Source organism: Balaenoptera borealis (genome assembly GCF_965194805.1).
Source record: "Balaenoptera borealis genome assembly, chromosome: 15".
Lineage (NCBI taxonomy): Eukaryota > Metazoa > Chordata > Mammalia > Artiodactyla > Balaenopteridae > Balaenoptera > Balaenoptera borealis.
Genome location: NC_138871.1, coordinates 31,234,085 through 31,246,443, shown reverse-complemented (window position 1 = coordinate 31,246,443; position 12,359 = coordinate 31,234,085). Strand labels below are relative to the sequence as shown.

At 50.5% G+C, this 12,359-nt stretch overlaps 1 protein-coding gene and 1 long non-coding RNA gene across 2 annotated transcripts in view; one reads left to right on the top strand and one right to left on the bottom strand.

The window, feature by feature from the left end:
- LOC309611685 overlaps positions 1 to 12,359 on the top strand; it is a 732,894-nt gene that overhangs the window by 687,472 nt on the left and 33,063 nt on the right. The window lies entirely within an intron of this gene.
- The window catches only part of CD207 (CD207 molecule), a 38,541-nt gene continuing 27,500 nt past the window's right edge, over positions 1,319 to 12,359 (bottom strand). Inside the window, 11 exon segments of the mRNA XM_082356447.1 lie at positions 1,319 to 1,383; positions 4,033 to 4,222; positions 4,225 to 4,265; positions 4,750 to 4,868; positions 5,535 to 5,686; positions 6,286 to 6,526; positions 6,530 to 6,613; positions 6,617 to 6,660; positions 8,038 to 8,154; position 8,249; positions 8,253 to 10,516. Of these exon segments, the coding sequence (XP_082212573.1) occupies positions 1,374 to 1,383; positions 4,033 to 4,222; positions 4,225 to 4,265; positions 4,750 to 4,868; positions 5,535 to 5,686; positions 6,286 to 6,526; positions 6,530 to 6,613; positions 6,617 to 6,660; positions 8,038 to 8,154; position 8,249; positions 8,253 to 8,324 (1,071 nt within the window). The 5' untranslated portion in view covers positions 8,325 to 10,516 and the 3' untranslated portion in view covers positions 1,319 to 1,373.

Below are 12,359 nucleotides of genomic sequence, written 5' to 3'. Positions count from 1 at the left end.
GAAGAGGGAGGGAGGAACGGAGGGAGGAAAGAAGGAAGATAGATAGATAGATAGATACATGGATACATAGATACATAGACAAATAAAGCATAAAACAGAAAAATAAAATAGTATGTACCTGTTCACAAGAGCTAGGATCAGTCAATCAGTAAGAGTGGGTCAAATATTTTTTCTCCTCTTCTTTGTATTCAAATACAAAAATATAGATTTTTCAAGAGCATTTCATTGCAGCATTCAGAGAAGGCATGTCAATCATTGTTAGCCTGCAGAATCAGAAAAAAAAAATAATACTATAGTAAAATAAATACACAAGTTGGATGAGCTAAAATTCTTACCCATCCTTGGCTCCCAGCTTTCCAGTTTATAATGGAAACAATCCTGGAATTTCATTAGAAATATTATCGTGTCCATGACCTGAGGAGTTAAGTACTTATGATGCCCACCCCTCAACTGAGACAAGGACTAAAGCTCTGTCAATGCTGGACTTCTTGGGTAAGGACCCATTGCCAGCAGAAGGGCAGGTACCCATGTAGTGACCTCACTGGAGAAGTAAGCCCTGCCTGCGGGGGTAAGTGAGCCAAGGTCACAAGGCAAGGCAAAGCAGCAGCCGTCCCAGTTTCCTGAAGGGAGGAGGGCCTGGCAATGCTACGCTGGTTGGTTACAGCATGGGGCACAGACTCCAAATAAAAATACATCCTCACTGACCCAGGCTCCTTCAGTTTGGAGAAAAAGCAATGGGCAGGGTCATGGGGGCAGGTCGTATCACAGGATACACGTGCACAGGACCCAGGAGTGTCAGGAGGGCTGGGCTGCATCTAAGGTGGTTCCAGGAACCTCAGCAGCCAGGCTCTTGGGCCTTCACTCTGCTGCCCTCCCCTCTGTGTCTCGCCTATTCCCTCCTCTGCACCATTCTCTTTTCTCTGCCAGATATATTCCTCGTGTGCTTTGCTTCTCTGCCTCACAGCTTCTGCGTATTCTTAGTTTCCGCAGGTGCCCCCATGGTGGCCCCTCCAGCATTTCTCTAACTCAGGGCCTTTCCAACTCAACTTCTCTCTGTTAACTGCCTCAATCCCTGGGTATTTCCAAGTTCAAATTCTTTCCCAGACAAGTGGTCAGAGAGACCCATTCATCCCTTCACATCACAACCAACCAGAGATTCCTGGCCAGCCTTGGTCTTATCGCTTCCTATTTACCCCAGTGGTGAGTGTCTTAGTCAATTCAGGCTGCTATAGCAAAAACATCACAGACTAAGAGGCTTACACAAGAGAAATTTCTTTCTCACAGTTCTGGAGGCTGGGAAATCCAAGATCAGGATGCCGGCAGACTCAGTTCCTGGTGAGGCCTCTGTTCCTGGTTTGCAGATGGCTGTCTTCTCATTGTAAACTCACAGGATGGAGAGCAGACAGAGAGAGGCAAGCTCTCATGTCTCTCCTTTTTTAAAAAATAAATTTAGTTATTTACTTTGGCTGCACTGGGTCTTCGTTGTGGCCCATGGGATCTTCGTTGTGGCATGCGGGATCTAGTTCCCCGACCAGGGATGGAACCCAGGCCCCCTGCATTGGGAGCACGGAGTCTTACCCACTGGACCACCAGGGAAGTCCCTCATGTCTCTTCTTATAAGGGCACTAATCCCATCATGAGGGCTCCACCCTGGTGACTTAATTACCTCCTACAGGCCCCATCTCCTAATACCATCCCACTGGGGATTAGGGTTTTAACATATGAATTGTGAGGGGATGCATTCAGTCAGTGAGGGAGGCATCTCCTGCCCCAAACAGTACAAGATGGCCGAACACATGACATCTGACACTGGGCAGATAATACTCACAGCAGTTTACTAGTCACATACAGTCACAGCCCGGAGGAGGACACTGCATACCACGCAGGGCCACACGGGGGTTACACCCGGAGCAGAGGGAACCAGCAAGAGCCGTGAGAGGCCGGCTTTGCAGCAATAAGAGGATAGTGTGCCCCTGGTTCCTGCAGGAGGATGTGATTGGCTTGTTTGAACAGTTTCTGGACTGGTGGGTTAGCGGAACCCAGTAGGTTGAAAACTGGGTGGAGTGCAGCTGGTCCAGTTAAGGGGAACTGGCCAAGTGGGGGGACATATCTGGTGAGAGCTGGGGAACTCAAAGTTAGGCTTTTGAGGCCCTGTAAGCCTCAGAAAATATCATGGCAATAAGTGAAATTTTAGGCCTTACAATGCAAGCCTCTGAATCCGCTGCCCTGGTGACAAGTGCCCACCTCAGGGAAGAAGCTGGAGCGTGGGGCAGGGTCACATGCTACTCAGCGTGGCAGCCCAGACGTGGTGACTAACACGCCAGGCGTGACAGCAAGATGGAGAGCAGTGTCACGTTTGGACACACAATGGGATAGTTCCCTAGAGGCAGCCCTGAGCCCACAACCTGTATTTCATTTCTACATCAGCTTGTGCTATGAGCACATAGCCGACACTGGGAAGAAATAACATTCTCCCGTAACTTGTTACTTCGAATTATGAAGAGTAGGAACAACCAAGTATTTCTTAGAGAAGACATAGATGCCTTCCATGCCCGCACAGTCCACCCCTGTGAACTTGCCCGTCTTCACTTCCCTGACGCCCCTGCCCCCTCAGACCTCAGATGTCCCTGGAGCCGGCCTACAAATGCTCCCTCGTGGACGCCATCGCTGACTGCCCATCCCTCGTCCATCGCCATATTTTAAAAACCCCAATTGCCCCGTGTTCCTTCAAGTTTCCTCCTAATGCCCCTGACCTTAACCCCGACCCCTTTGCACCCAGAACACCACGCTGTTGGTCACAGCCACTGAAGGAAAACGTCCCCTCCCCAGGACCCTAAAGAGGACACCTAACTAGGACCCCAAGGAGGGGAGGGCCGCTCTGCTGAGCCCACCCTGCACTCACACCGCACCCTTTCTGCTTCCTCTCTGCTCCTCTCCTGTCTGGTGCGGGCCTGGATTCCTGCCTCGGCCCCTGGATGGGGGATTTGGACCCGATGTCTGTGATCATGGTCTCTGTGAAGAGTGGGAAACCTGACGTGTCTCCCCATCGGGAGCAAAGCCGGAGAACAAAAGATGGTCCACGAACATCTGGGAGGAAAGACCACCAAGAGGGTCGTGACACTGCAGACACTGCAGTCCTAGCTCTGCTGCATTTCAGTAAAAGCCAGAGATAAGTACTGCTCATATCTTATGGCATTTCTGGGGCTGGAACTTTCCTACTCTCTGTTATTTTGAACCCCCAACTGTTTCTTGAGGACACCCCAGAACTTCATGTCCAGCAGAGCACATGTTCTTCCCCGCACATTCACCTGTACCCCCAGGAAGAAAACAACAAGAGACTAGCCTTTTCCCAGGCAGAAGCTCAGAGGTGCCGTCTTCACTGGAGGCCCCTTCCCCTGCGCTCTGGGGAGAGAGGAGATGCAGAAGAAAGAGGAGGGGAGGCAGAAGGGCTCGGCAGACAGACTGGGTCCCGGGGTTTAGCGAGTGAGGGGGAGGGAGAAGCGCATGGACGCTGGTCCAGCTCTAAGGAGACACATTCCCATGTCAGCCCCAGATCTGAACCAGTCAAGCCCGTCCCAGGGAAGAAGGGGCTCAGATCTCAGAGGATGTGGATGAAGGGGGCCATGGGTACATGGCATGAACAGGGTCACCAAGAGCAGAGCTCTTCCCACTGAGAACACAGCCACTCAGCAGGCAACTGGGAATTCTGGGGAATCAACCAGAAAAGCCCTGAGTCTCAGTCTCCAGACAATTGCTTGGGTGGTCGAAGCAACTTTCACGCAGTGAAGCTGAGGCTTCTCTGAAGGGATGGGACGCCCCAGGGTGCTGCCCCAGATTGCAGGTTCTGATTCACCTCACTGTGTAAATTAGTGAACTTCTAATCCTCTCCACCCTCAGCTCCCATTTCAACCCAAGATCTCCATTCCATTTCAGCTGCCTCTGTGGGGTCAGAGAATTCCTAGCCAAGGAAGATAGACTCCCAGATGCCTTCAGGACAATTTCGAAGCAAGAAAAATTAAGGTTCAAAATCACCCTGGAGTATGAAGGAGAGAGCCGCATTTCCTTGAATTCAACAAGCATTGGAGTTTAAAGTTTGAGCTTGGGGGCCAGTCCTGCCATGGTTCTGATGGGATGTACGGTTGTTTACAGATAAAAGGAAATTCATTGTCACAGGAGGCATCATTCCATGACTGCAGTGAGGACATCTTTATATCGGCACAGTTTCATTGTTCCCAGTGTTGTTGGGCTCACCTGGAATCCAGAACCTATCAAAGGAAAAAAACAAAGAAAAACATATTTCCAATGAATAACTGAGAGATTTCAACCCCAGCTTTGGTGCCGGGTGATAGCATCGCAAGTTTTTCCATGCCTGAGAGGAAGGGGACCAGTGATCTGTCAACCTCTGAGCCTGCAATCACCCCGTAAGTTAGGGCCACACCAGCCCACAACTCTCAAGGCCCTACAGGAACCCACAGTGCAGAGACCTAGACTTAGAACAAGGTCCCTGCCAAGTCTGGGTGGACGGCCATGCTGCCAAACCCCAGAGGGTACCGAGAGGCCATGAATTTGTCCCCAGTTCCACAGCCAATTAGTGGCAGAGGTCAGCTAGATCTCTGTTCAATGCTCCTGCTGCCCGAGGGTGGGGAAGAATCACAAACCCTGTGGTCAGTAGGAACTATCACTCCACTCTTCATGCCCTGGCCCTGGCCCAAGAAAGTCAGTCTGGGAAGGAGGGTTCTTGGGGCTTACTTCGCACTCTGGACCTTGTTGAACAGCGAGTCATCCACCCAGTACCAGTACCCCTCACTCCCTGCTTTGCTCAGGCCGATCCAGTAGAGAAGTCCGCCTGCAGTCCCGTAGAGAAACTCCTGCAGAGAGACAGAATGAGCAGAGTTGCTGCCACGACTCTGAGTTGGAGCATCTGTCTCTCTGGGTGTTCTTCACCCATCCTCAGCGACAGCCCCTGAACCCACAGACACAGGGTTAGGACTCTAGACTCTGACTCCAGAGCCCATGATCTCACCTGCTCTGCTAGCCCACCTCCAGATGAAAGGAGCTTGTTCAATATTCTGCCTCACCAGGTAGGGGACTTCTTGGGTTAGACAGTGTCATTAATGCCATTCACAAATATTTCTATTTTCTGGGCACATGGAAAGATTGTACTACCCTGCCCTCTTTGAAGCTACAAATACTGCATCATTTGTTTGGCCAATGAAATGTGAGCTGAAGTGATGTCCGTTGCTTCCAGCAGAAGCTTTAAGAGCCAACACACAATGTGCCATGTTCCCTTTTCTCACCTCAGCAATTGTGGAAACATATGTTGAGATGAAATCTCCTTTGACCTAAGCCCTGAGTAACCACAGTGAGCAGAACCCCTTGCTGGCCCTCATTGGACATGCAGTGTACAAGTGAGAAGTAACTTTGAAGAATTACTGATATTTGGGGATTTTTGTCACCGCAGCATAATCTTGCCCATCCTGCCTGATACAGCTACCAATACACCCCCTTCCTAGACCCCACAGGACAGCACTCACCTGTTCACTCTCTGAGGTCACTGAGGTCAGGTGTGAATCCCTGGACCAGCAGAACTGCTGGGCACTGTACCAGGCCCTTGCGATTTGAGAAAAGTAATAGAAGTTCCCCCTGAAGTATTTCCAGCCTTGAGAAACCATCTGTAGGATGTCATCTGGAGAACAAGAGTGAAATATGTACTCTGGTGTTCCTGTTTTCTCTGGTGCTGGGTAGGTGGGGATACTTGAGTGGGATCCCAGAGACAGAGTGAATGGGGCTGGGCTCTGGGGTCTTTGGGTCCTTGTGTAGGAGCTTGGGGACATTCCCTCAGATCCTGAAAGTCTGACTGAGATTGGTAGAGTCTCTGGGCTCAGAGAGGGGAGAGTGAGAGAGGCTGAATCAAGAATCTGACTCTCTTGTGGGGAGGAGTAATTTTCCTTTGGCCATCACAAGTGTCTGAGCCCCTGGGCTCTAGGTAGAGACTAATGGAAAATGGCTGGCTTTGGATCAGGACAAAGAGACTCCCTAATGCCTTCATATTCTATGCCTTGGTGTGGGAACCCTGGCTGGTCCCTAGTGCCTTCTCTCCTGAACAGCCCCTAAGTCCTCCCCAAACCCAGTGCTGAGCCCTCTCTTCTTAACTTTCCAGCCATGGCTACCCTGCTCCTCTCCCCCTTCCCTCCACACACACCAGCCCAGTGGTGTCATGCCTGAGACTGGCAAGGTCCCACGGGCCACTGGTCAACTTGCAACGTTCTTTTCTGAGTCACTTACTTTGCTGTTGGAACAACTGGCTGGTATTCTCCAAACTTCTCTGGAGTCCCCGGACCTTTGCGTTTAAAGCACTGGCTTTATCCAAATCTCTTTTTAGCTCCGGGATTTGGGCATTGAAATTATCGACTCCTTCCCAACTACTTGTTAGCATCTGCAGCCGTGCATTGGCTTCCTTCACGCTGGTTTCCAACCTCCGGATCCGAGAACACACACGATCCAGGCTGGCATTCACCATCTGGACCTAAATGCCAACTGCTGCCACGCCACCTCTATTCCTCTTTATTTCAGAACTCAGGGTGCTGATGTTGTCCACATGACCTTTCAGCAACTAGGCATTGGTCTTGACATCTGATATTGTGCACATAAACCAGGGATCTGGATTTGAGAAAGTCAAGAGGTCAGCCAAGGGGATTCCCAGGGACCGGAGTGGGGGTGTTGCCAGGGTAATAAAAGGAAGGGGAGGGAAGGGATGGGCTCAAGCTTCCCAAGGACCCAACCCAAGGAGCAGTTGCCTACCTTCCACTCATTCATAATGTATTCATTCAACAAACATGCGATGGGCACCTTCCATGCACCAGGAACTCTGGTAAAGGCAGATCATGCAAAGATCGACAAAACACGGGCTCTCTGTTAGAGGCTCTCACAGGTAAGCAGATGAGGGGGTTAGAATCCAGTTCTAAATTTTCTTTGCATGTTCACAGCGCATTTGGTAAAGGGATGCCTTCGAACACCCCTTTGTCATACTTCCCACGTCCCTCTGGGCCACATGGCTTATGACTTCCCATAAGCCCCTCGCGGTTATGGAAGGGAGAGCCTATGCAGACTTCTAATCTGGAGGTGATCTCTTCTCCAGAGAATACAAAAAGGGAGAATTATGAAACCACTTCTTCTCTTCCCTTGTCCCACCCCCTGTCACACTCTGTTCAGGCCACAGGCTTAGGTGCCATAGAGGAAACCAAAAGTAAGCCAAGTGGGCTCAAAGCAGAGGAGACTCTGCTCAGAGCCTCCAAGTCCAAGACCAAATATGTCCCGAGGCCTGGAAGGGAGAGTGCAGATGTTCCCTCCACCTGCTTTCTGGAGACCTAATGAGAGGAAGAAGCAGCAGAGGCCATGAGGCTTGGCAAAGCCAGAAGAGGGAGAAAGATACATCACACATCCAATGAAGAAGTAGGAAGTCTCCCTTGACATGACCTTTGTGGGAGCAGGAGAGTGAAGAGAAGGGGTCCTGTGGTGGGGGGGGGGCAGTGATCCCTAACACTGACCCTAACCTTAAGCCTAACCCTAACCCTAACCCTAACCTGTTGACCAGGTTCTCCATCTAGTCAGTTGGGGCTGAGGATACAGTTGGGACACCATCCCTTGTGGGGTCAGGAAACATCATGCTCACTGTTGGGGGCTACCCACAAGGCTCTGAATCAAAGGGACACGAAACTCAGAGAGGAAGGAGGAAATGACACAGGATGAAGATGGGCGAACATTTCCTGGGGACAAAAGAGCGTGTCCTAGAGCACAGGCATGCTGATCCCTGCCAGGAAAATCTCCCTGGAATTGGAAAGGACGGGGCAGCAGCTGATCTTACTGGGGACGGCGGGGGTGTGGAGGTGGGAGGGGACTCTCTGACTGCACGTGGAAAGAGGGGAAACAAGACAAATGAAAAAGCCAGAGGCAGGAGAGACCAGCAGAGAGCGGGGGAGAGAGGGAACTGACTGGCCGTGGGGAAGGCTGGAGCCCAGATGGAAGCGGAGGACTTACAGAGAATGGCCTGCAGCAGGACGGAGGCGACCAGGACCAGCATCAGGAAGATGACTGCAGCCTGGACTGTGAGAAGTCTCCCCAGAACCAGAGATGGATGAGTCTTGGGAGGAGGCTCTGCAGGAAGAAGAGGAGAGCGTTCGTTGGACCAGCAAACTGTGGGTTTGGACACAGAGCCCTGAGCAGACTCTGAGCTGTGGCTGGTGCTTACCTCAGGGCCAGAGGGAGGTATTCTGTTTATCCACAGTGACGTGCACATCGGCGACCTCGCTCTCGATAGTCTTCATTCTGCACCGTACCCCTCGTGGCACAGGTGCTTCCGGCCAGCTCTCTCCCCAAAGTCCTTTTATCTAGAGGAAAAGGGAAGTGACCCCCAGAAGTCATTGTGTTATCCCAAAGTTCCCCATTCCTGGCTTAAGCACCTAGGCTACAGCTCGGTCCTCTCCTCAAGGGCCTGAGCTTTCAGGAAGAGGTCATTTGTCATCTTCTCCGGGGGTCTATTACATGGGCACTTTAACTACCTTGTCCTCAGGCTAAGCTTTTTCTCTTATAAGATGGCTCTCATCCATCTTCCATCCTGCCATCCATTCACCCCACAAATACCTATTGAATGCCTTCTAGATACCAGGCACTGTGCTAGGACTGAGCTGAATAACTGACAGTCCTTGTACTCAAAGGGCTCACCATCTGGTAAGGAAGACAGACCTGAGCAAATAAATTACAGTACAGGGTGATAAGCATAACAATAGAAGAATATGCACAGTTCAAGGGAAGTACATAGACTGGAGTAATTTTAAGAAGTTCCAGGTAGAGGGATTAGCATATTGGAAAGTACGGAGTGCCTGGCGAATTATAAGTAGTTTGGCACTGTTGGAATATAGAGTATCAATATATGACCTGAGCAGGGAGGGCTTGGGCTAAGGAGGCACCTGGGGTCAGATCATAAAGATCCTTTTGGGTCATGTTAAGGAGCTTGAACTCTGGCTTATAGGTGATGTGGAGCCAGTAAAGGACTTTAGGCAGGAGAGAGACAAGGACAGGAACACTGAAGAAAAATCAGTCTGATCGTGGTGAGGAGCAGAGATCAGGGTGTGGGGAGTCTGGAAGCAGGGAGACCAGTAAGGAGACCACTGCAATAAAATATTCTACTTCTGTTTAGGGCATCTTAGATGATATAGTATCCCTCTATAAAATGGGGCTTGGAGATTCAAACTGTAAGTGTAAGATTTGGCTTCTCCTCTGTGCTTCCTGCATTTGTGAGGGTCTCAGACAATGTGGGGAGGCTCAGCAATACCAGACCAGGAGCTGTTCTTTCATTCATGGGAGATGCTCAGGGCAGAGGGGAGCTGATTTGGGGCTCCATGAGGGACTAAGTTTTCTCCTGGGAAGCTTCTCACACTTTGAAGAAGTCTGCCAAATCTGAGAAACCTGGTATATAACAGATTCTAAACAAATATTTCTTGGAAGGTAGGAAAGAGGAGGGAAGAGAGGAAGAGAGGGAGGAAAGGAGAAAAAGAAGGAAGTCAGTCGAGATAATTGGATGGATTGATGGATGGATGGATGAATGGATAGATGGATGGAAGATGGATGGATGGAAAATGGATGGATGGGTGGATGGATGGAAGATGGATGAATGGATGAAAGAGAAATGAATGGACTAGTTGATGTCTGATCATGGCTCAACTCTGAGATTCCAGCCTGTGGACTGGAATCTGTCTTCTAGAAGATACTGCATCTTTCTATGGCCTCCAGCAGTTCTCATTCATTCCCATAGTAAAGGCATGAGGCAAGTGTGGTTTTAAACCTTACCCAACAATGCATAACAATTCTGGCCACAGGACTAGAAAGCTGACTGGCTTCGCTGACTCTGAGCCAGTGAAGCTGGATGACACGTTGGTGTCAGGGACCAAGGTTGGAGGCTAAATGATCGGGGCCAAGGAAATAGCTACCTTTACTTGCAGAGGCTTCTGCTGCCTTTGATATTTGAGAGGATCCCACCTCCCTCTCTGACCAGTTCATTGTGCTTACAGACCCCTTGCTGCTCCCCTCTCCAGGCTGAATAGGCCTCAGACTAGAGCTGTTTCTCTAACTGGTTGAGGGAAACCAGAGAGGACTCCACACCACCCTTTCCAAGTGTTGGGAAGGAAGCTGGGTCACAAGGATGGTGTTCCATTCATCCTGTCTCATTTCCTCCCTACCCACATAACGTCCAGGCCTGCTGTCTGCTCTAAGCTTTGACGTTGGCTAATCCCACAAACTGAAGACCTCACTCCTAATTCACTGCCAGTCTCTGAATATTTATAACCATGCCTGTTCTCTTAAAGCCGCTCACCTAGTTGAAGAGCCTTGGTTCTACCAGGGCTCAGAAGGAGTCAGAATGTTCTGTTTCTGGGCTCTCATGCTTGTTATCCAGTCTAATCCCAGGATCACCTCAGCCCTTCTGCTCCTGGTTCCTGGCCTCACATCCACGTCCCAGGGCCTGGGGATGGAGAAGAATCCAAGTTACTTTAGATTCTTGGTAGAAAGCACCACTGGGGTCCTGGTCTCCTCCTGAGGCATTTGAGGGAGAGCAGCTACCACATAACATCTTGGAATGTCTGTCCTCTTCCTTCTCTGTTGAAAAGTTGACTTTCCCCAACCTCTGCTGTTATGTAGCATGAGTGATTGGTAGAATGCCCATGTGCCCTCCCAGTGGTCCCAGGAAAGGATCTGGAAGCCTCGCCAAGCTGGGAAGGGACTCACTGCATACGATGGGACTGGGCTTGGGGGGCATTTACTCCAAGTGATGGAAATGGAGGCTTCAGGTAGGTGTTCTGCTGATAGCTGGACAAAAGGCTGATCCAGCATGAGGAAGATAGACAAGAAGCAACCGCAATTCTGTGGGCCCTCTGGGGTTTCAGAGATGGTTTCTGTAAAAGTCCCGACCATGAGGAGTTTCATTTCCCACTTTGCAGGGAAGATGTGGGTCATGAGCTATTTTCCTCTGGCCGTGCTTATCCGCAGGTATTTCCTGAGCAGTCTCCCGTGCATCCCTCTGGGTGCTCTATGTGACCCCTGACCTGACAGCCCAGAGGAGAAAAGACCAAGTGGGAGGTGACTGCCTCAGCCTCACTTTCCAGCCAGGAAGGAGAGCGATTCTCCCAGACATTTAGGCGAACCCCGCTCTTCCAAACAGAGGAGGAACTTTGGGCCAGATCTAGAGTGACCAAAAATCACTGCTGCGATGATAGAGAGGGAAGTTAGTGCTCATTTTTCTGTTGCCCCACTGCCATGCTCCTGGGGTTCTAAGGCCTCCTCTGGATAAGGATGGAGGAAGCAAACAGTTTGGCCACTTTCCCCTTCTCTGGTTAGGACTCTCCTTATGCTTGGAGGTAGACCATAGGCATAATCAATGGGAGTGGAAAAGAGACCCGGGCTGTTTGAAATGCCCCAGCAGTGCTGGGGGCCATCTCCAAGAAGTGGTGATCCGAGTCCCTCCATCCAAGGCACAGAGGAAACTAGAGTAGACAACAAACCAGGGAGAGGGGTTGGGGGAGGATGGGAGGAATGGAGGGGAGGGGAGAATGAAACGAGAAAGGAGACAGTTACGACAGCTGGTCAGACGGATCCACAGGCTTCACAGGGGACTCCTGTATATAATGTGATGCAGTATTTGACCAGCAGATCCCAGATAACCAAAGGATTCCATGCCACCCTCTGGGTGGGTGCCCTGGGAACAGGGGATAGGGCAGAGAAACCAAGAAGAAAGAAATGGTAGGTGGGGCCCTTCATCCATCCTTTCCTCTAGAATGCCTGCTCTGCACCAGCTGCAAAGAGAAAGAAAACCATGGACCCTGCCCTCAGAAACAGTGCTTCTCTTGGGAAAACATGACATCCATCATCTCAGGGAGAAGGGAAGACTTTCCCAAGACCACAGGGAGCCTCCCCAGCTCTCCCTTGACCCTGGGAACGAGTTCCTCTTTTTTAGAACATTGTGTGAGGGCAGTGTTTCTCTGGCACGGTGACAGTGGGCTAGACCTCAGTGAACAGGCAGTTACGTCTGGTGCCATCATAAATAATGTGGTGTGGATATGGGGGAGCCGCCTGGCTGCAGGAAGGATCACTGTGTGCCAGGCAGAGGAGGCTGCTCTGAACTATCTGGGTCAAAGAGCCCTTGCCTGTGTCCTTAGTGAGAGGGCACATTCATGGCAGGAGAGTAACAAAGGGCTCTTGGGAAAAGTATGCAGAGTTTCCTTTTGTATCTTTTATTTCTTTATTAATGATATTCATTATAGAAAAGAATCCAGGTGAGTGAAAAGAAAAAATAAAGTATCTACCATGCA